The sequence below is a fragment of the Myodes glareolus genome, chromosome 10, assembly GCF_982192425.1.
Source record: "Myodes glareolus chromosome 10, mMyoGla1.1, whole genome shotgun sequence".
Lineage (NCBI taxonomy): Eukaryota > Metazoa > Chordata > Mammalia > Rodentia > Cricetidae > Myodes > Myodes glareolus.
The window spans coordinates 52,764,907-52,789,558 of record NC_142035.1 but is presented as its reverse complement, the minus strand read 5'-3'; the positions used below and the strand labels follow the sequence as shown (position 1 = coordinate 52,789,558).

The 24,652-nt window shown below is 41.0% G+C and overlaps 1 protein-coding gene and 1 pseudogene across 4 annotated transcripts in view; one reads left to right on the top strand and one right to left on the bottom strand.

Moving 5' to 3' along the window:
- Galk2 (galactokinase 2) overlaps positions 1-24,652 on the top strand; it is a 121,251-nt gene that overhangs the window by 76,145 nt on the left and 20,454 nt on the right. For all 4 annotated transcript variants that reach the window (XM_048460038.2, XM_048460036.3, XM_048460037.3 and 1 more), the window contains exon 8: positions 16,254-16,464. In XM_048460038.2, coding sequence (XP_048315995.1) covers positions 16,254-16,464 — 211 coding nt within the window. The remainder of the gene's footprint in view (positions 1-16,253; positions 16,465-24,652) is intronic.
- Positions 20,358-20,888, bottom strand: LOC148120648 (cytochrome c, somatic pseudogene; annotated as a pseudogene).

The window sequence follows — 24,652 nt, the reverse complement described above, 5'->3', positions numbered from 1 at the left end:
CTGTGGAAGGGCGGGTCTTTAGAAGATGCTTCCACAATAATGCACTGCTTCCCCTTGCTGTGCTGTCGTCCAACACAATATTTTTAAGCATCTTACCATCCGGCTCCTGGGGATTCAATGTCTCCGGCCACATAATTAAAATAATAATAATAAATCTTTAGAAAGATATATATGTGTGCCTGTGTATGGGACTGTGTGGATGTGAATGCAGGTGCTTATCGAGGCCAGAAGAGGGCATTGGATTCCCTCAGACTGGTGCTGCAGATGGTTGTGAGCTGCTTGATGTGGATGGGAACTGCACTCAAGTCTCTGCAGGAAAACCATGTGCCATCTCTTAACCCCGAGCCATCTCTAGCCTCAGCTCACCTAACTTCTGACCAGGATATAAGAAACATGAACTGAGGGGCAAACCAGCTAACCAATAAGCAGTGCTGGCAACACCGGACATCCATTTGTGGAAGAGTCACACCTTGCACAAAAATCAGTTCAAGCTTAAATAAAAACCCTAATTTAAAGCCAGGTATGCTGGGACTGGTAAGGGAAATGCTTCTGAACGTAGGATGTAGGCAGGAGATTTCTAGATGGAATCCCAAATACCACAGGAACTTGTTTCTCCAAATTGACAAATGGGATTATGGAAATTAAAATGCTTCTTCACAACAAAAGAAACAACAGAGTGAACAGAAAGCCTGCAGGACGAGAGAAAGTTTTGCTAGCCATACTTCAGAAAGTAGAGAAACATCAAAAATAAAGAAAAAAAAAAGCAAGAAAAAAGAAAAAACCCTGACAATAAGTAAGTGGGTCAGTGAACTGAACAGACAGTTCTCAAGTAAAGTACGAATGGCCAATAAATCTCTTTTTAAATGTTCAACATCTTTAGCCCTCAGAAAAATTCAAATAAAAATACTTTGCTTACCTCACCCCAGTCAGAGTGGCTATCATTAAGAAATGACAGGTGCTTGCAACAGTGTGGGGAAAGAGGAAACCTTCACTGTTGATGGGGTGGATGTGAACTGGTGCAGCCACCCTGGAACACCTGCACATCCATTTCTATTGCTGCTCTACTCATAATGGCAAAGAAATGGAATTGACTTAGATGTCCTTCAACAGATGAGTGGGTAATGAAAATGTGTTGGTACATATGCACAATGAATTTTATTCATCCATAGAGAGAATTGAAGTCATGAAATTTCCAAGGAAATGGATAGAACCCAGGCTCACAAGACACACACTGCATGTTCGCTTTCTTGTACAAATAATAGCTTCTAAATGTTAAGAATGTGCATTTACGTGGGAGTACTTGTAGGGAGAAGCCAGGGGACTAGAGAGGGACCCATGAGACAGAAAAGGAGAGGCTTTAGGGAAGAGGAGGAAGGACAGCAGAACACATAGATATGAGAGAATGGGACCACTGGAGACCAGAGGGTGACAGAGCACAGAGATGCGGGAGAAGGGGACCACTGGAGACCAGTGGGGGTTGCGGGGGCAGGGTTGAAAGCTGGATGAAAGAGCAAGTGTGATTTCTTCTGAACTGAACATGCACATTTTTTGGGTCGTTATTCTTCTATACTACACGTATACAGCATTTATATTGTATTAGATATTGTAAAGTAAAACAAAACAAAATGAAAAGCCCCGCTGTTTCAAATACTATAAGAATTTTCTCTCTTACCTTGTGGGAAAAAGAGAGGTGAAAGTCTTCATCACAAGGGAGGGTGTTCTCTAACCCCATGTCTGTGACTGTTAGAGTCTAAGTCTAAGCTTCTGGAAAGGGCATGGAGAGACCACACGCAAGGGTGTGGCTTAGGGACACAAGCTGAGAGTCTGTTAAACGTGGCTGCCTTACAGTATGGGCTCCCTCTTCCATTGTTGGCAACACATGAATGAATTTCACTTTTATTTGTAAGTGTTCTCAATAAGTAAAGAAGTAGACTCTCAGGTAAAAAATGGCAATGATGCTTATTTAGCCTGGACAGACCTGCTTTCAGCGTCAGTGAAGAATGACTAACCAGGAGAGTCTGGAAAATGACACATAAGACAGAAATCCACAGAGCAGTTGCAATGGCCAGCACACATTCTCCTCATGTCTCGCCTTTCTAAAATACCCTTGTGAATCTGATTGTGTTCCATACCAGTTATCACGGGGAAGTGCAGCTAACTCATGAGAGTGATTTCTATTCATTTTGCTTTAGTATCGACAGCACCTCCTGCTCTCAGTTTTTTTCCCTTTCTTTCTCACCATCAACTTTTAAAAACTAATTGATTTAGATTCATTAAAAGTTAGAGTCTTGTAGAGCATTTGAACTAAAATTGAAAACATTCATAGCAAACTCAATAGAGATTTATAACTATTGCTTGCGTAAATGAATGCTTTTAAGTGAAGCACATTTTTATGTTTTTAAATTAACAAAGTGACCAGGAATCTCTAGTGGGCACAAAATTCTTCATATTTTATACATATTTCATGCCCTAAACTCTTCCAGAAATATTGTACGCCTGTTATATTGACGGATAAAATATGTGACGCCAATAGTCGGCATTATGAGAAGTCACATTGGGAGGGGAAGTTCTAGCGTTGCTTTTCTACACATCCGCAACCCTTTGTGGCAACATGGGAAGCAGTGAAGTAGAGAGTTTTCATGACTCTTCAAGAAAAGTGATTATTTGGAGGGCCTGACTGGCTGAGAGCCATCACTTACCCACACTCTTCAGCTCCTGTCACTCTGTGGTCACTATGGAACTAGCTCTTTGGCTGGTGGTAGGATGTGCAGAGAATTTGGCACAATGTTCTCAGGGCTTTGACAATTTCCTCGAATTTGAGCAGAAAACCCAGATATTCAAGACTGCGGTCAGTCGCACCCATTCTGTGTGTTCAGTAGAGAGCACTCTGCCAGGATTCTAGTGAGTGTCGTTGTTAGCACAGAGAGTTCAAACTACAGGCAAGAGGCAGAGGGACGAGGGGTGGTCTGGGCAATGGAGCTGGAAAGCGGCAGAGCCCTCAATACTGTGCTGGCCTTGCATAAAGTAGCAAAGATGTTAGCAGGGGCTTTGAAGAAATATTCCATTGGTAACAAAAACACATCATTTGGTTGAAGAGGAGGAGATTGTAGAGCATCAGAGGGATGGGATACAAAGGGAGAGATGCAGTTAGGTGTGGTGGTGTACAGTTGTAATCCCAGTTCTTGGGGGATGAAGTAGAAGGGACTGCCAGGGATACCCAGTAATACCCTGTCTCAAAACAAAAACAAAGTAAAGGCAACAACAAAAAGATATAATAGACAAACTACCACCAAACCAAGAAAGGATTTGGATACAAGGCTTTCTATGATTGACTTTTTTTGAAACAATTACCTAAATTGTTCCAGTATAATAAAAATTCAGGAGTCAGCAATTGAGATAAAGACCTGATAAATCCAAGGGACAGCAGAGAGTTGATTGGCTGACCTTCTCTCTGCATTTTTCCCAATCCACCAGCCCTGGACTCCCCTTGTTCCCCATTCCTCTTCTCTCTTCCTGTCCCTCTTTAGAAGACCTCCTCGGTCCTCCAGAAACTCTATGGCTGATGCTGGTCAGCCAATCACTGACTCCATCCTTTGATTCAAGGTGGCTTTATTGGCACAGTGGAATGGCCATATGAACAATTCTGCAACAGTTCCCCCTTTTTGTCTAAATAAAAAGGAAAGATTTTAACTCTGACATAGTAAAACTATATCCAGTAAGAACAATTATCAAGTAAAAAATACATTCCCAATGTCCAGTTTCTTAGTATTTGGCAAATTCAGAGAAAATGCTCTATTATCTATCCTATGTGAGCCCAAAGTTTTGTACCAAATTTACTTTCTATCATAACTAAGAAAACTGTAACTGTAACTACCTAATCTTCAACCCCTTCATAGACCTGAGAAGTATATAATGTTACCTTAGTAAACAGTAAGTGCAAAGCAAGCAATTTCTAAAACTAAGAAATAACAGAGACATTTGCCTGGACAGTCACCCCAAAGTTTCTCTGTAACATTGGGGCATCCATCTTTGACCTATGGTCCCAAAATATCTGTCAGACTTTTCTGTAAAGCAGGAATTTTGAAGGACTGTCTTCCTTGTCTTGGCAAAGTTTAACGTTGCTTTTTTGTGTGTCCTGCTTGTCCAATTTGGACAGCATATTGTCAGCAGTCAAGGCAAGGGCAGTTTCTTTGCCCATTGGCTAACTTTGCCATAAATGAAAGCAAGCTCTGTTTGGAGATTCTTCAATACCTGTCACCCTATTTTGAAGTAAATTGGTGCTACCAGGAGCAGACATGTCTCATTGTCATGAAAAGACTTATTATTAAGATGTTAAAATGCTATATTCTATAGGTCTCTGAAATTTTTGAAGGCAATTGATGTATTTAAAATATGTCTCTTATTGACCTTGAAAACATACCTCACATGACTATAAGTTTGATTGTTCTAGATGACTAACTACTAATCTGTATTTCTTCATTATCCTAAGTAGCTTTCAAGGACTAGAACTTTACATTACATTTTTGAATGAGTTTCTAGGTATAATACCTCAATCAAAAAATAGAAATATTTGCTGCAGTATAACAAAAATAACCTTAAATTTGTATCAATATACAAAAATATCTGAACTAAGAGTAGAAACATATATACAGTATAACAAAAATAACCTCATATTTGTATCAATATACAAAAATCTGTAACAATGTAAAATATTTGAGACTAGTATTTGCTTTTTTAGATTGAGAGTAGATTTAACAATCTACCCTTTTATCCTAACATTTCTACATCTCCCCTTTTTCTTTTCAAAGGAGATCACTGAATCTAATTTCCTTTGCTTAGTTTCCTCCCTGACTGTGGCCAATAAGAACTTGTAACCAACCCCCATAAATGATGACAAACATCCATTGAATAACCAAAACCCCACCTACCTCACCTCTTGGAAATGTGAGTGTTGTGTTCTTAAAATTACTTCTTGTTGTCTCTTGGAGATGGTATCTTTAGGAGACCCTGAAAAAATTGAGATAAAGATCAAGTTCTAGGAGAGATAGATGTTGTCCAATCTCGGTGTGATGGGAGAGTACAAGGCTTATCTGAAGTCCTCACTGGAGTAGTCTATGAGCCTGGAACATCTCAGCTAACTGCTTTGAAATTGTCCTAAGCAGTTTATAGTTCAAAAGCTGATCTTTGGGTAGTGTTTGTCAGCTTAGGGGCATTACTACCATCCAGATGGATTCATTGTTGTTGGGCCCCAACATCCTTTTGGAGACTTCAAAGGTCAGGAATGGTCACAGTTCACTGCAGGAAACTTAAACATTTTTAAATGTTATATGCAGCAGATATCAGAGAGATTAAAGACCGCAATCTGTTAAATACATCTGTGGCACACAAACTTAGTTTCCTGTTACCTGCTTCAGACTCAAGCCCAAAATCATGCACAGGTAGCTAGATTAAGCCTATTTATTAGTAGTTAAACTCACAGAATTTATTAGGGGATAAACTCACAGTAAGAGTAGTGATTTACAGTCCTCTGAATGTACAGGGAACTGGAAACAAATCCAGCAGCCAAGGGACCCACGCATGCTTTTATATCTGGATATATAGTGCATAAGACCATGCCCATCAGTACCTTAAAGGAGTTCTGCTGAAGGAGTTTCCACAGCACCTCCCCTTTTGTCTAAATAAGAGAGTTCTAAGCCTGATACAAAACTATATACAATAAGAACAAATATCAAGTATAAAAATTAGAATTACAACCAGCATGAACAACATCAAGCAAGAAACATATGCTAAATGTTTCAATAGTTATCCTATCCTAAGGAGTCTAAGTCTTATTGGCTAAGTCTTGAGAGGAAAGTAGCTATGACTATCTAGTCTTCAACCCCATCAAAGACCTGAGAAGAGAAATAATATTACTTGAACAAACAGGAAGTAAAATAATATTACTTGAGCAAATAGGAAGTGCTAGAGGGGAATCCCACATCATATATAAGGGATTATTTCTACTTCTGATTACTTTTTTGTAATTAAATAAATAACAAAGTTAATTCTGAATCATCTGGAATAAGTTCAGCAGTTCAATATATAAAACAACTCTTTCTGCATATTGAGAGTCGGTATCTATATTAAGAGGTTCTGGAAAATCTGATAATAACATGAGAATAGTATTTAATTCTGATTTTTTTTAACATAATCATAAGTGCTTTGAGCCACTTTACTTAAATTTACTGACTTATAACCTACTTCTCCTGATTTATTTGTATAGAAAAGAATGTAGGAGCTCCAGAAATTGCTATTTCTTGTACAATGTGAGGTAGAATTCAATTAGTTTTTTTATAAACTGAAATCTCATGCTTTTGAAAAGTTTGTTGCTATTTCTCCCAAGAAATTACAGCAAACTTTTTGCCAGTGTTTATTTTCTGCCCATAATGAAGCATTTTCAACATTAGTAAAAGGTACTACAATTTTTGTTGAGTCTATTCCTGTTAATTGAAGAAGACTTAATTTTCATTTCAGAATCAATTTAGAAAACTTTTCTACATAGATCTTTAATTTTTACTCTGTTTGTGTGGCAAAAATATTCATTCTAAAACATTATCTTTTCTCTGCATATGAATTCTTATAGGAGAATTAGTATAAGGTAGTATGACCAGGACACAATCAAACTCTGGATCCAAATGATTCACATGTGCATCCTGTAGTTTCTTTTCTACCAAAGCCAATTCTCTATCAGGCTCAGTTAATCATCTTCTTGGACTATTTAAGTCCTTATCACCTTATAAGGTTTGAAATAAATTCCTTAGCTCTTGAGTTCTTAATCCAGTTGTGGGCCATAGTCAGTTGATATCTCCCAGCTGTTTTTGAAAATCATTAAGAGCTCCTAATTAGTCTCTCTTGATTTGACCTTCTGTGGTTTAATTTGTGTAAACATATCTTATGTCCTAGGTAATTAATAGAATCTCCTCTTTCTATTTTTTTTTAGGAGCAATTTGTAATCCCCAACAAGGCAAAATTTTCATTTTCAAACACTTTTTCCTAAGGTATCTGTATCTGAATTAACTAGTAAGATATCATCCATATAACGGTACATTATAGATCGAGGAGATTTTTTACGTGTTATTTTCAATGGCTATTGTACACAATATTGACATAAGCTGGGGCTATTTAACATCCTCTGTGGAAGAATTTTCTCATGATATCTTTTTACAGGCTGGAGATTATTATAAGTAGGCACTGTTAAGGCAAATTTTTCTCTACCTTGCTCTTGTAAAGATATAGTTAAAAAAACAATCTTTTAAATCAATCACTATCTAGTAGACCATCCTCTAGGAAATGGAAAAGGCAAGGGAATTACAGACTGCAAAGAGCCTGTTGACTGAATTACCTTATGTATGGCTCTTAAATCTGTTATCAGTCTTCATTTACCAGATTTCTTTTTAATGATAAATACAGAAGAATTCCAAGGACTGGTAGATTCTTCAGTATGTTGAACATTTAGCCAATCCTGTTTCAGTTGTACGAATGCCTGTAATTTTTCTGATGTCAAAGGTCATTTGTCAGTTAGCGATTTTAAGAGTAGAACTCTTGGTGACTTTGAGAGATCATCAGCTGGTGTGTCCTGCTTATGTACAACCTGAACAATCTTCAACTGTTTTGAAAAAATCCTTTAATATTTCTCTCAGAAGCATTCTTTATTTTACAGTATGTTTCTGAGATTGGAAGGATGTTGATCTGTGTTTCCATTGCTGCAACAAATCACATCCCCATAAATTCATTGCTGTATTAGTCATATATGGTTTCAGTTTTTCTATTTATCCTTTGGGCCTATGTGTTTGACCCATCTTACACTTGGTTTTACCTGAGATAAAGTTCTAAATCCAAGAAGTTGAACATTTACCTCCTGAAGAGGCCAATCTGTATGAAATAAATTTTGGTGAACTTATTGTTACATTTGCATTTGTGTCTACCAAGTCCTCAATTTCAATGCCATTTATATGTGTTTTTAGCTTTGGTCTCTGATCATTTATAGCTGTTTGCCAAAATATTTGTTTTCTGGTCTCCTGGACTTCTTGTTGCTATTTATAGAAGTTGTTCTACCTTTGACCACATCCAGAGCAGTGTGACTTTTAACAAGAGGTATTAAGTCTGTTAATTGCTCTGTGGAGGAGTTTCCCCAATGCTGAGGCATTTCCTTATGGTAGCAAAGGGCTGCCTTGCCTTTTGCTTGTTGGTTTGCACTTATTAGTCAAGTACTGGCTTTAGCCACACCTTCTGTATACTGCAGAGGGCTGGGTCCTTCTGTTTGGATTATTGCAAAAAAAATGTTTCTAGGAATATCTTGCCTACAATTCCTCTTCAAATTCTTTGTTTACCACAATTAAAACATCTGACATTTTGATTTTTCTTAAGATTTCTATAAATTACTTCTTCCAAGGCAGCATAAGTATGAGACACAATATCAGCCTTATTTCTGATCCATTCATCTATTGGTGCTGATGTGGCCTTTAAATACCTATTTGCCTTTTTGCATTCTAAACTAATGCTTTCAAAAGCCAAAGATTTAATTAATATTTATCTAACTTCTGGATTTGATATTATTCTATTAACAGCTGAAGTCAGTCTTTGTTAAAAAAAAATCAGTGAAAACTTCTTTTGGGCCTTGTATAATTTTAGTAAATGATTCAGTCCTCTTTCCTGATTCTTCAACCCTATCTCAAGCATTCAAAGCTGCTGGACAACACTGTGCCAACGTGTGATCATCCAAACCATCCCTATAAATGTTGTGATTTAATTTTTCTTTATGATTGAAGAAAAGCCCATCACATATATTTCCTATATTTCCTTATCTATCCATCTACTGATGAACATGTTGGCTTGGTCCATTTCTTAGTTATTGTGACTAGTGCAGCAGTAAACATGGATGTGTAAATGTCTCTATAGTCCTTTGTGTATGTGGTCAGGAATGGTTTGCTGGATTACATGATAGTTCTATTGTTTGCTTAAAAGTTTTTGTTAAACTAAAGTTTGTATTTTATGTGCGTGAGTTTTTGCCTGCATGTATATCTGTGTACCATATGCATGCCTGGTGCCCACAGGGGCAAGAAGGACTAGGACTACACCAATCTTCTACGACTAGAGTTAGCCCCCACATGGGTGGAGAAGACTTTTTGTCATCTTGATACAAACTGAAATCACCGAGCAAAAGGGAACCTCAGTTAAGAAATTGCCTCATAGGATTGGCCAGTGGCCACATTTTGGGGCATTTTCTTGGTTAATGATTGATGTAAGAGGACCCAGCCCACTGGGGTGGTCCCATTCTTAGGCAGCTGATCCTGGATTGTATAAGATAGCAAGCCGAGTAAGTCATGGAAAGTCAGCTGGTAAGTATAGTTCCTGCCTCCGGGTTCCTATCTTGAGCCCCTGTTCTGGCTTCTCTCAATGATGGGCTGTAAACTCTAAGTGAAAATAAATCCTCTTCTCCCCACATTGGTTCTGGTCATGGTCTGGTCATTGCAACAGAAAGCTGACTAGGACACTCGCCTGATGAGAAAGCTGGTTACCCTTTTCACTGACTAGTTAGTGCTACTAATTGTAGTTAGGAAGCCAGAGAAGTGGATTCCCAAAGCCCTGCCCCTAAGGCCCATATCCTTGCAGTACCATGCCCTTTTGTTAGATCCCTGGCCATTGTTAGCAAGAGTGTTTCCTTGATGTGGAAGAGTGCTTAGTATTTTAGTTTGTGTCCAGGACACCCTGTAAGTACGAGGAAGTTCTTATCTTGAGAACAGCCCAATGAGTGATGAATATAATTTGGTGGTGAATACCTGTTTGTCTTGGTTTTAAGTGAAGATGCAGCTGAAGGTACATATCCATCTCTGAAGACCAGCAGGCTCAGTTTTACCTGTCCGTGTCAGTGCCCTTCCTATTGACTTCTCTTCCTGTGTCACTTTATAATTCTCTATTGAGATTTAGGCTAACTTACCTCACAAATTCTGTCCCTCATAGTCTTTCCTCAAGGCCTGCTTAGAGAGAAACTTAACTAATGCAGAGTCCTAACCTGTTCATCCCTACCTTTCCATCACTGTGGACAATGCACTGTTGTCTGCTTTAAAGTCTGTAGAGCATGGACCAGAGCTCAGGGCCCTTCCCGAAGGGGTGTCTGATGTGAGTGCTTCATGCCGGCTGGGGTGAAAAGGAAGTGACGAATGTTGAAGAACTGCTGTCTCTAAACTTCTCCATGCTGCTGAGCCAGAAGCTGGGAGAGAGTGGCTTGTAGCCCTGACTCCCGATTCTGCTTCCCAGATGTGAAGTGTGCTGACCATGAAGTACCAGCAATGACAAACTTCCTCATTAGATTCTGTCTCTGAGCAAGTGATCTCACCCACTCTCTCCTCACCTGCAAGTCATCTTTCTGATCCTGGGCCAAATTCCTAAGGGCGTACGTGGCTTTCTTCTTCTGCTCCCTCACAGCAATGCAGCAGCTCTTGGGGTATGCAGCTGTTGTCGTGAGCACGTGGAAGGTTTTATTCTTTAGCTGAAATGTGCACTGACTTGGCTTTGTAGACCTGTTAGCTGAAAGTGAAATGGACATCAGGCTAACAGAAAAGTGTGATATCGCAGGAGTGAATTGTATCTCTTCATGTTAGTGTCTCTGCATACAGGGAAAAACAATGTGGAGACTTCCGCTGGAAGTAGCCTGTGGGCTGCAGACATGCCTTGCAGAGTGGTCACACAAGTCACTAGAGCAGGATATTTTTCCCAAGTGGTTCAAATAAAGATGATGATAGGAACTATCATAAGAAATTATCTTTTGCTTCCCTTTCCTCTTCACTCTTTTCTTTCCTCTTTCCCTCCTCTTGTTCTCCCCTCCCTTTTCCAACTCCTCTCTTTGTCAGAGGAATACACTTGTCAAATGTTTTCTACTTTTTTTTTACTTACTAGTTAGCTGATTGAATGTGCCACTTGTCATCTCTAATATTTTTAGCAATATTTTTAAATTTAGTCTTTGCATATCTGATACATGTATACAATGTATTTTGTTCATATCTATCCACTACTGCCTACCTCCAATTCTCCCTAGTGCTCCCCAACCCATCTTTCTCCCAACTTCATGTCCTTTGTTGTTAAATAACTGAGCCTGAGGCCTCCTCCCTGTATCCTAGCTTTCATAGTTCTGGAAGCTACTCTACAGGCTACTGGTGGAGAACAGGCATCAACAGTCTTGTTACCCAGCTGCAAACTCCTTGAATCTGTCAGGCAAAATGTGCCCACTGGCGTAATAGTGGCACAACTGTTAGGGGAGTAGTTAATCATTCTTTGATTATATTTGAGGCCTGCTTCACAAGAATGAATTTATGTCTGGTGCTGTAAACCAGGTCAAAAATCTGTGGCTGAGGAAGTCAGCCTTTAGGTGTGAACTTACTACTGTTGTTTGGCTAAATTGTTATGGTACTAAGTTGCCTTCTAAACATTTATTTGAAGGAATTATAGATAAATGTTAGTTAAACAGTGAAGCTTCTCTGCAATGAATGATAGTGTATGCAGAGACTAGGATTGCTCAAGATTTTGAGAATGAGTGACAGTTGAGTATTCAGCTCTAAACTGGACATTTGTACCAACACTTCCAGGGCTTAGGGACTGTTGCAGGACAGGAAGTAGAAAGCGTGTAAGAGCTGGGAGATAAGGAGAAGGGCTGTAAAATTCTTACCTCTAGGCATGACATAGTTCAAGAAGTCATAACCTCATAGCAACTTGGTTGCCTGCAGTAGTCTGTACAAGACTGGGCCTGTCAACAGTTAGTAATGGATTAGGAGGGACTCACAGGGCCCTGTCTTTCTGGCTAAAATATTGGCTACTGATGGTTTCTGTTGAAGAGGCAGTCATTCATGTGTGTACCCACTGAGGCTCCCACTAGGAAATAGTTCCAAACCCATGGTCACACAGATGATCCTAGTTAACCTCTGAGTCTCAAAACCAAAGCCAAAATGAAACAACAACAAAAAGAAAAAATAAAGCCATGATTATGGGAGAGGAACTTGTGGGGAGAATGGGAGTTTAATAGGGTGGAAAGGGGATTAGAGAGGCCAGTGATCAGAAGAAATTTTATACATGTGTAAAATTGTCAAAGAACAAACTCAATAAAAGTAATAGAGAGAAAATGGGAACAAACACTGAAAAGAAAAGAATGATACCCTGTCCTGTGAAATAACTGAACAGAAAAAACAATTGTATTGTCTGTTCCTAGTTCTCCTTTAAAGTCATTCCTTTTCAGTATATGCGCCAGGGTTTGTGTGTGTGTGTGTGTGTGTGTGTTAAGATGATTAGCAAGTTTGAGAACTTCAGCTAGTCATATTTCAGAAGTGAGTGACCCTAACAAAAGTTACAATCGTCCTTTGGTAAGTCCTGCATCTTGTCCAAAAGGAGGAAAGTCAGAACAAAAAAAAAATGAGCATCAAGAAAACAAATAATCCAATTAAAAATGGGGTACAGAACTAAGCAGAGAGTTCTCATAAGATGAAACACAAATGTCTGAGAAACACTTAAAGAAATGTTCAACATATTTAGCCACTAGGGAAGTGCAAATTAAAATTACTTTGAGATTTTATCTTACTCCAGTCAGAAGGGCCAAGGTCAATAAAATAAATGACATCACATTCTGTCAAGATTGTAGGGAAAGAGAAACACTTATTCATTGCTGGCGGGAATGCAAACTTTTACAGCAATGTGGAAATCAATGTGGCAGTTCCCTGGGAAGTTGAAAACAGATCTATCTTAAGATCCAGCTATACCACTCTTGAGCATATACCCAAAGAACTCTACATCCTACTACAGAGACACTATGTTCATTGCTGATCTATTCGGAAGAGTCAGATATTGGAAAGGGCCTAGATGTTCATCCACTGATGAATGGATATTGAAAATGTAGTACATTTATACAAATAATATTCAGCTGTTTAGGAAAATAAAATTTGCAGGTAAATGGATTGAGCTAGAAAAAGTAACCTTGAGTGTGGCAACCCAGACTCCAAAAGGCAAATATTTTGTTTTCTCTCATATGTTGGTGTTAGCTTTTAGCTTTCAAAATATGTGCAACAATCTGAATAAACACAGAGGGCAGGTACCTGGCAAGAAACCAGGGAGAAGAGGAGGTTCTTCCAAGGAAGGGGAAGTAGAGTGTAGTGTTCTGGAGAGATAGAGGGGAAGCTAGAACAGGAGGACTAAAGAGGGAGGCGACAGAGAGAAGGGTAAAGGAGGGACTATGGGGAGTGACGGCACTAAAAGGACATCTGAAAAACCATATGGAAATCTGCTGCCATAGAAGTTCTTAATATATGTACACATATAAAAGAAATCTAAATAAGTCACCAACTATTAAGAGTGGCAAAGCCTCAAATAGACATCTTATGCCACCAAATAAATCCCCCAGTGCCAGGAATGTGTTACATCTTGTTGAGTCACTGACCAGAAGGGTACCATGAAACCTCCCCAAATATCATAGACTATTACCAATGCTATTGCTTTTCTTTCTACAACCTGATTGTAAGGCTCTATTGCAAAGACAACACTTACTTATGTCATAGAACACCTGGAGAAGTAGAGCTGGTGCCCACCTAGAAGCTTCACTCCTATTAAAGAGCTTTCTTGGTACTAGAAGGTACTCTGAACACTTACAGAGGAGAGAGTAATTATCAATATCACCCAGCCACAAATGTTAAAACAGCAGCGACTTGCCTAGAGTATATGCTGGTGCAATAGTGGCAAAAGTGTTATGGGAGTAACCAACCAGTCTTTTTTTTTTAATTGGATTTAAGGCCTATTTCATGAGATAGAGCCTGTCCCTAACACTGCTAAAAGTGCCAAGAACCCGAGACTAGCTAGGTCATGGGCCTAGGGAAATACCCACTACTCTGCTAAAGGAACACAGTAATAAAATAACTCCTAATTACAGGGCTTCACTCAGTCTACACCAGAGAAGTTTCTCCTTGCAGTAGATGGGAATTAACACAGACAGTCACAACTGTATAATGTACAGAGAGTGGCAGACTTTGGAACACTCAGCACTAAATGGAATGTCTTCATCAAGCCTCTCCCCTCAAGGCTCTGAGATCTATGTGGAAGAGGGGGCAGAAAGATCGTAATAACCAGAGCTGGTGGATGACACAAAGGAAACGGTGTTTTTCAGACACAGCAGGACAGATGCACATATGAGCTCACAGAGACTGTGGCTGCATGCACAGAACCTACACAGATTCAAGGCAGTTAGGGTCCTAGCATTGATGTGGACTCCCACCCCTAAGCTATCTGCAGTCGATACCCACTGTCAAAGGGAAACTCAGCTTTCTCCAGTGCAGTCTCAGTGTATGAATCACATTCAAAGACAGACCCCATGGCTAGGAGTTGTTGGCTGACACAAACAAATTCCATGTTTTTTGTGCAGGCTTTTTGTCTCAATTTGCTTTGGCATTTTTTGTTTTACTGATATTTTGTTTGTTCTGGTTTTAATTTTTGTGTTTTGTGCTTTTTTGAAAGAGAGATTATGAGGTGAGTAGTGAGGCAGGGTGTTGCCTCCGCACTTTTCTGTGAACACCCGAACCTCGAAACAGGCGCGCGCTTTCCCAAACCGAGCCCATGAGAACGGATTAATATCCTAAAGGGTTGAAACAGACACACACACACAAGAGACTGGGCTCATTCACCAAAGAGCAAGTGGCAAATGGCAACTTTATTGAGCATAAGTCGGGTATATATACTGTGGGGCAGAAAGACACCAGCCCCCCATCAGGAACAGGGAAAGAGAAAAATCAGGCAGCCGCACCCAAGATCTGAGAGCAGCTGATCAGAGAAAGAGGAAGTCAGGTGGCCGTGCTCAGGGTCAGAGAGCAGCTGACCCGAGAACCTTGCTTGCAGGTGGAATTACCATAACAGAAGAGGGAGAGTTCTCTCTAAGCTATACCCTTGGGCCTTGGAGCAGAGGAACCAGGAAGTAGAAGAACGGCCCTGCATAGCGCCTCGAGCAAAATGGGGAAAGACTTGTGTACCTACAGCAGGGAACTGGGAAGGATCTGGGAGGAGTTTGAGGAGGGGAAACATGAAAATATATTGTATGAATGAAGTTTTTTTCAAGTAAAGAAAAAAAAGAAAATCAAATCAATACAATGGAAGAGAAATTCAAAGCACATTTTATTGACAACTAACTTCCTACTCTCTGGCTGTCTTCTTTTTCTACCTGCTGTCCTCACATCCACATGAATTGTCCAGACCTCAGAGAGAGAAGAACCTTCATTGTTTTCTCAACTATGAAGGGCTCTCGGTGGTTGAGGAAGAATAATGAGATAAGTGTATTCTGGATTAGGGCTCCCAGGTGTGGACCTGATTAGAAAGATTTGCTTTATTCTGGCCTTCCATCAGATTGTGGGGCTACTTCAAGATGCAATTCAAAGCCTAGCTCTTTCTTGAGGAACATACAGATATACTACTACCATGGAGCCAATGAAGGAACTTTTCATAGGGTCACCAATGAGATTTTTATTTAATGCTGAAACTTGACTCTAAATTCTCAGGTATTTAAATTCATTAGTCATTTTCAAGACTCCAATGATAAACAAGAAATTTTTAAATAAGAGTCAGGACAACATCATACAACTCAGGACTAAGATCAAATAAGATTTGAATACTTTTCTCCAGACTTAATATAGAAGAATGAAGTATAAATAGGCTAGAGATAACAGTGAAATATTTAAGAATAGCTCTAAGGTGTGATTTTCAAATTTCCTAATGCTTCTGCAGCCCTTTACTACAGTTTCTCATGTTGTGGTGACCCCAACCATAAAATTATTTCATTGCTACTTTATAACTGAAAATTTTGCTACTTTTATGAATTGTATTATAAATATTTGCTCTGTACCATTTCTAATCTGCAGCCTCCAAGGAGTTGTGACCCACAGGTTGAGAATCACTGCCCTAAAGGACAGGCAAAAACAAGTGAGAGGAAGTATGTGTATGTGTGTGTGTGTGCATACTCATGTGCATACGCATGTGCACATACACACCTGCATGCATTTGCAATGTGTGTGTTTTAAGAGACTATCATATAGGCATATTTAATTTCAAACATCTGAGTCTACAATGCATTTCCAAGCAATAATGGGAGACTCGGATAGTTTGAAGGGGAAAAAAATCAAGCCGAATGTGACTAATTAAAATAGAGCATATTGAATTCTGAAGTAAAGCTTAATCTCTATCTTGGTTTGAACTTGCAGGTCCTTGCTAAACACAAAGGGTTGCAATGGGATAAAGTCCTCCGGCTAGAAGAAGTGCAAACCCAACTGGGGATTAGTCTGGAAGAAATGCTGTTGGTCACAGAGGATGCCCTTCACGCTGAGCCCTACAGCAGGGAGGAGGTCTGCAGGTGCCTGGGGATTAGCCTGGAGGAACTCCGTACTCAAATCCTGACTCCAAATACTCAAGATGGTGAGTCTGCTGGAAGAAGAATAGCATGGCCCATATACAATACACAGATGGAAGTGTTCAAACGTTACTCTGGATATTATAGATTTAAAACTGTGTTTTAAGGAACTTGGAGAATATGTGTGCTTTGGCTAACTGGTTGTCTAGGTCTCTAGCTTCCTGCCTACTCACTTATCAACAAATATTTCTAGTATATAGTAGATGTTCTGTGTCTCAGGAGGCTTCCAACTCTTTAATTTCCTCATTTTGTATTTATGTTTTTCTATTTGCTTTCCAGTTATATTGTTAATATGAAAAGATTAAGTTAGAGCATTACTTGTAGCTTCCCTACCATTACTCTGGAACTCTAGAAGGGCTTCACTGCTTCTGTTGAAGTTTGCAGCCTGCAAAATACAAAAATGGCTGGTTGTTATTTTTTACTGGTTGCCTTCAAATGATGCTGTTTTTATTTAATGGTATCAGTAACAGATGAGGATGGGGTACATTTTAGAGGGCCTGTCATGAAGCTTTGGGGTGACTGATCCTCTTAGAAGGACAGGGTTTCTATTTGTGCGAAGCTGGGGACCTGGGTATCTAATTGAGATTTAATGTCCTGTGATGGGAAGTTAGGGAGGCAAGCGCTTGGGGCAGAGATCAACCTCAGAGCCCCCTTTGCACTCTGCCATTCAGTTCAGCTATACAGCTGGCAGAAGACCATCTGCGGTGGAATTCTGATTCATTCTGTCTGTCTGTCTGTCTACCTATCTATTTTTGTGGTACTAGGGTTCAGATCCAGGGCTTCAGGCATGCTCAGCAAGTGTAGTATACACTACATCCCCAGGCCCTTATCCAATTTTTTTTGAGACAGGATCTCACTAAGTTACCCAGACAGGCCTTGAACTCACCATGTAATCCAAGCTGTCTTACATAATATTTGGGATTCTCTGGCCCCAGTCTCCTGATTTTGGCCTGTGCCACAAGGCCTGGCTCCAAAGTAATGTTTTAAGACCGCAGCTGATGACAACTTTGGGACAAGACATGGGCATACTTTGAGAGCAGGGGCTGAGTTCTGGTTTCTGATGTTCTCGTATCTTTTTCAGTTCAGGCTCAGACCCAGTCCCTAGAAGTGGGTGAGCACCCTCAACTGCTGGCCAAAGCAAGCCTACTACCTATTTTTGTAAGAAGTTTTTGCTAGACCACAGTGATTTATTTGCTATGGTTCTTCAGTTCTACAAGAGCTGAGTGTGACAGAGACTGAGTAACCCACAAAGCCTGAGATATTTCCTATTTGGCCCTTTGCACGAAAAGCTTGCTGATTCTTTTTCCAGAAAGGCAGTTGACTCAAGTTTTCTCTGTTTTGCCATGAAAAGAGGCACAGTGAGAGTTCCTCCTTAGAGGAGCAACTGTACACCGTACATGAACAGAACTCAGTGCTGGAGAGATGAGTGTGGTCACTGAGATCCCCTGGGAGACCAGAAGTCTCATTGGCTTTCCTAAGGATGTAGCAGCTACCAAGGGTTAGAGAGCAGATGAGTCCCAGGCAGACAGGACGGCAGGTGTCGTGCAGAGGCATGACAAGGGCTCCAGCTAGAGAAAGCAGAGCACTTTTGGGACTAATGCCTAGAGTGGAGAGTGCTGTAGCTCGAATTCTAAATGATCTCAATAATAAAAACCCTGAGTTAGATACAGGGGTTAATGCTGAAATATCAGAGAAGCAGAACAGCCAGCCACTATTTCTTACATCTATGAAATCCTCAGACTGAATGGGTGATCTTGTCTCTAGGAATCCTCAGACTGATTGATTCCCTGAGCATCTTCTCCTCCGGTGCTATATTTCTCTCTCTGTCCAGCCATGTTTCTTCCCGTCTCCACCTCCCTAGTGCCGGGAATAAAGGTCTGTGACTCCCAAATACTAGGATTAAAGGTTTGAGCTACCACTGCCTGACTCTGTTTCTCTTTTAGACTGAATCAATCTCAGTAGCCCAGGGTGGCCTTGAACTCACAAAGATCTGTCTGCCTCTGTCTCCCAAGTGCTGGGATTAAAGGTGTGTGCCACCACTTCCTGGCCTCTAGTGGCTTAACTCTGCACTTGGATCTCCAGGAAAGCTTTATTTGTTAAAACACAAACAAAACATCACCACCGAGTGTTGTGCAGGGAAGCAGAGACTGCCGACAGATATAGCTCGCCAAAGCCTTCCTAAAGACGGTGTGCGTGTGTGTGCTTCCTAGGTTTATTTTCTTTCGTATATGGAATCTAGGTTTATAAATATGTGCAACACTAAAGCAGAGGTGAGGCTATTGAAGGGCAGCAGAGGGGCCAGCGGGATGGGGGATAAGAGAGCGTGGTAAGGGGTTGATGTGGATAAAGCCCAATGATCCATGTGTAGGAAACGTAATGTAGCTCAGTATTGTGTACACTAACTAAAGTTAAAGTGTATTAAATGAAGAAATTGAGCAGAACATTGGAAGGGAGGCTGTCCAGGGACTCTGACTTTCTCTTTTGACCTAAAACATTGTCTAGTTAACTTGACAGATAGGCTGGAGTAAGTAGGGTGAAATCTTTACCTTCCCGAGACTCTCATAGGGGTAAGTACCGCACGACAATCTAACAAGTATTGGCTAGAATCTGGGTGTTTATCAAGAGTCCCGGGAGCCTGGGGGAGATGAGTGGCTTTGGCTCTGCAAAAGAAGACTTGAATTTGAGCTGGTCTGTAGAAAAGCCTGTGGATTCCCCAGCTTAAGAGGGTGCTAGGCCATTGCAGACAGAGGCTGAATAAAGACAAGGGGGCTCCAGAGGTTGAGTATTGGAGAGTGTGTGCCGGGGCCACAGTGTGCGGTGAAGGGCAGCAGATCTGATGGCGTGATGCCCATTCAAGGCAAAGCTACGGCACGGGCAGCTTGGGAAGTTAAGGATGCCATATGAGAAGTAGTGTGGGGAGACAAGGTGACAATTCATTTCTTTCCATCATTTTTTTTCTAGTGCCTGAACAAAAATGTAGAACAGGTGTGCGTCTAAATGAACTAGTGTGATTTGGTCATTGCTGGTGAGCAGGTGAGGGTGTCGTAGGCGCTGAGAAAATTCTGTCAATAATGCTCTTGGCTCAGTCTTTCCACTCTCCATGGCGAGTTTCTTTGAAGGTTCAGAGGCCTTGCGAGCCCCCCACTACCCAGCTGCCTCAATATGCTTCGTTTCCTGGTAACCTTTGTCCCTTCTGTCCCACCTGCCTTGTGAAGCTGAGCACAGCCATGAGGTCGGTGTTACGTGGGCTAGCCCGTGCCTTACTTCTCAGAGGCTAGGTCTTGTTTCAGGCTCACACTCTGAAACAACATATTTTTCTTATGGGTATTCCTCTTTTTCTGAAAAGAAATTTTAACCTTTCTGGAAACTCAATAAACTCTGTGTTCTCCCTTTAAGCATCTCCCCTGACCTCAACTATTTCTCTGCATTGTTTTCTCTTTCTAGGTCTACCTGTCATTCCTCTTCACCTTCTTTTACCATTGTTTGGAATAAGTTAATTTCCCAGAACTCCTTGGAAAATACAAAGGAAAAATTAAATAAGTAATATTATTTAAATAAAGTTTTCCCTTAAAGAAAAACATTTTTTTAATAAAAATGAAGCATATTTCATTTTACCTTTATCCAAACTAACTGCTGCACTGTCTTTATGTCCTCTTTTCTATAATTCTTACTAATAATTTACTAATGTTTTTGTTTATACCTTAAGTCTCTGTTGGATGAATTAATTCGTTGTGTACTTCTAGTATTCTCAAGGGATTTCTCCTTTATTTACTGAATAATATTTTTTTTGTGGAAAGTAGAACTTTAATAATTAAGTCCAATCGTATCTTGAGAAAGGGAGAGCAGTGACAGTGTTTATGCAACTGGAATTGTTACTTTTTAAAAAAATCATATCCACTTTTCTACAAGTCAGTTTTACTTAAATCAGGACTGTCCAACAAAACATTGTTAGTCATTCATGATCTGAATTTTGGGGTATGAATTAAATTATGGTACACATTAAAAGTCATGAGACATTTTTTTTGTAATAAATAAGGCAGTGGAGTTACTCCTTAGTAGCCTTTTTAAGATAAGCTATTAGGTCCGCCCTCTCTCCCTTCTTCTTAATTCCAGCGAAGATCATTTTTGTTCCAGGGATGTACTTTTTGGGATTCTCCAAATACTCCATCAGGGTGTCCTCTCCCCAGGTGATGCCTTTGTTCTTGTTGGCATCTGTGTACGAGAATCCAGCCGCCTGACCTGTCTTCCTCCCAAACAGACCGTGGAGGTTTGGTCCAGTCTTATGCTTGCCTCCCTGTTCCACAGTGTGGCACTGGGCACACTTCTGAACAAAAATCTTCTTGCCTTTCTCAACATCACCCATTTTTAATTCGCTCCCAGGTGATCAACACCACAAACGCTGCTGCGACCCGAAGACGGACGTCCCGCTCTCTAGCCCTGAATAATATTTTTAAAAATAGGAGCACAAGTTAGCACATTAATTCTGGATTCATCCAGATTAGTATTATTTGATTAAATTTCTAAATCTAGTCATTTTGCTCTGCCTAGTTTTCCAGGTGAATTTTGAATACCTGAATTTTTTTTTTAAAAAAAATTTATTTGATGTATCCTTCTGAGTTCTTGTTTGATTTGATCCAAGAGTGTAAACAAGCCTTTTTCTTAACCATTTGGAAGATGGGGCTCTTGTTGAGGTCACTGTACTCAGGTTATATTATTGGAGTCAAGGGTGGCAGCTGCTCCTCACAGAGGACTCTTGAGGGTGCCCTGCCCTTTCTCAGAGGCGCTCATACTTTGACAAGCCTAGTTTTGACTTAAACTAATTTCTCCAGCAAACTGGCTTAGAGCTTCTGCTACCCCAGTCCGACCCCCAAAGGCCTCGCACACTTGTTGTTTTCTTTCTCTAGATTCCTAGTAATTAGATTGAGGAAGGTGCAGAGCTGTTAAAATTAGACAGGAAGTCTGAAGGAAACCCTCAGATCCTTTAGGTGTTTGAAATGGCTGCAGACTAACCCTAGGACACTATTAGGGCGAGTTAAGAATTACTTGCTAGGCATCGAATACACTAGTGATTGTTTAGGTGTATGCTTTCACGGGCTGGGGTCCTGGAAGCTCAGAGACCACACTTACTTAGTTAGGGGTGTGATGAAAAGGGATGAGATGCAAGAAGCTGGGAGCAATGTGCACAGTGCCAAGTACAGAACAGAGGCAATAATACACATCAGGAGAGAGAAATTTGTGGAGAAGGTGGGCCCTGAGGTAAGAATGGGCTGGTTAGCTTGGAGGTCAGTTTGCCAAAGGGAGAATTACCTGGGAGCACTTGCTTTGGGAGTGTCCAGACTATGTTCTGTGTTGCCATGTTCTGGCTGAGTGGCTGTACTGTGCTGAACTGGACACCCATTTATTTCATTGTCTGCATGACCAGCTTTGCTTGTGATCCTGTACTTGCAAAGTGTTGATCTGTTGCTGTCTTGTTTGCTTTCTGATCCTAAGGAGTAATAATAACTTTCTATCATGTACGGAGACCTGGCATGAAGCTCTTTAGGAAGACTCTAGTGTTGATGAGCAACAACAATAGCTAAACACCCTAATGCCACAAGACACCTGGCTACTTCCTTTATGGTTCATATTCATCACACCTGCCATCTGCTGGGATTTTCACCTTGAGGCAAATGATAATCCTCACTTCACAGATGGGGAAACCAGCAGAGGCTGCGTGCACCCCATCCCAGTCTCTGACCAAATCCCGTTTTCTTTCAGTGTGGGGTTCAGAATGGAAATGGCCCTGGGACATGGCAATTGCTTTTTATCACACAAAGTTCTCTACACTTGGCTTAGTGAATGGCTTTTTAGTCCCTGCAACCTGTGCCTTCCTTCTAGCCGTGGGGAGTACACGTGGCATCTTTTCAGTAGCCTATCATCCCGGTAGTCTGCGCATGGTCCAGGAAAGCATTTTTGAATGTAGGTGTTCACTTCCTATGGCTTTATCTATTTTTCAAGGTACTTAGCTTAAACATAAGAAAATTTTCTAGTAAAACCTCTTACCTAGCAACTGGGCACAGTTTCTCAGCCCCGTGCCATTTGCATCCGTATGAGTATTATGAATGGATCTGGTGACATTTTAATAGGTTATTCCTGAATGTCAATAGAAAAACGACCATTCGCTGTGTCTGTATGGACACTGGCAGTTCTAACCATATTTAGATGTAGGCCATTGCTCCCCATTCACAGTAAAAGTTTGTGCAGTTTTAAAAGAAATGCCTTTAAGGAAGGTTGTTGTTTTTATCTTCAGGGTAGATTGAAGTAGGAGACGACAAGTGTTTATTTCTGTTCTGTCAATCACAAGTCCTGAAATAAGCAAAGAACAGAGACTACGTGCATAGAGATTATAACACGTGGCAAGAAGAAAGAGTATAATATGATTAACAACAAATACCGAACTATGTGTTTTATAAGGGAAGGGAGAGAGTGAGGAGGAAGATGAAGGGGGACACAGGAAATCAGAAAGAATCTGATAAAGGGAGGGGCTGTGTCAGTGTCCACAGAACTTTTCTGTGGAAAGCACATAAGACCAACCAGCCACGTTGTGCATACTCACCTCCCCCTTGGTCCTGGGTGTGCCGAGTGTGCTGTCCTTGCCCAGCCTTTCAGAATTTTACCAGGTACATTATAAGTGCCTAGACCATAGGGGATCTCACCAGCTGTTGCTAAAAGTGAATCATTTTTATCTTTCAAATGTCTCCTGTAATTTGGAAAGTTCAGGTAGAGTATAGGGGTATGTCTTTGAGCACAAACTCTACACAGATTTGCTGGGAGGAAGCCATGGAGGAGCACTGGGAGGAAGTTCAGACAGGGCCTAGTGGAGCATGTGGACGGCACTCATTCTAGGTGCCCAGCACCCAGCGCCTGCATCCATGCTGCTGCAGCTGCCGTTGTACCCACCCCTGAGTCTTTAAATCTAGATTGGGGATAACTGCCTAGACACTTAGAAGTGATTTCTATTTCTCCATTCAACAAGTTACCAGCCGAGGGGCTGATACGCTTTGTGCTGAGCTGTGCACCTCAGTCAGTGCTGCCGCAGCAATGCTCATTTGGATCAGGAATTTGTGGACAGACAACAGCAACAACCCTGATGGGAGTATGCTACTCACTCCTCAGATAAGCACTGCTTTTCCCCTGCCTCTCTCTTATCTGTATTCTCTTACATTTCCCTCCTGGAATTCCTTTCTATTAATTAGCTGAACAAAAGTACCATGGTAATCTTGCTTTTATTTTTAACAAAACAGGACAGGCTGGCTATAGGCAAATGTGACATTGTTCTTCAGTCCTTGTAGCTCCATGCTGTCCGCGTCTCCATGATTCCCTCTGCTCCTTTTGAATTGGTGTCTTTCACTTTTCCAAGAACTAAATTGTAGCAAAATTCTGGGAAGTTAGCAGGGAGGCACTTTTTTTCCAAGAAAATGACAAAAGCATTAAATGTGGCCCATCGAAGGAACAGTTACAAATGAGCAAGAACACGATGGCATTTGTTGAGACCTTGCTGAACTTGAGAAGTCCCAGTAGGTTCTGAAGGACAAAGTCTCAGCCCCTTCCCTCCTGAATCAGCATGGTGACCTCAGACTGGAAGGACTGCATGGCACCAAGGAGGTGCAGAGAGGCTAGAGACCCTCTGACCCTCACTTTCTTTTGGTGAGCTCCATGCAAGCTGGTGTTTGGGCTGATCCTGAATAAGGGGCAATGAGTGCAGAATGAGTGTGTGGGAGACAGATGCTGGAACTCCTCTCAGACTCTGGACAGTGGACAGAACACTTCAGATCGCTGGGAAGTAGGTCACAACCCTTTGTAAGAGGAGACAAAAGACAGTGCACTGAGGGGCCTCATTTGGTGGACAGTGGAAAATATACTAGAATTTCATAGCATGAAATCATCAAGAAGGGGAGGAGGCTCCTGAGAGGGGAGAGGAGAGCAGGTGGGAGGTGACACAGTGTCCAGACCTGTGACTGGGAGAATCCAAAAGCTGCAGAATGGAGAGGAGGGAAAGAGGGGTCTGTCTTGTCGTGTGGCAGGAACATCTGCATTGCTCCGGTGTCACACACAGGTCAAGGGTGACTGAAGCAAAACTTGAAGGCAGAGGAGGAAGCTTACTCTGAGGCTGACAGTGATGTCTGCTGCAGCCCTGTACTGGCGGGGTTGTTA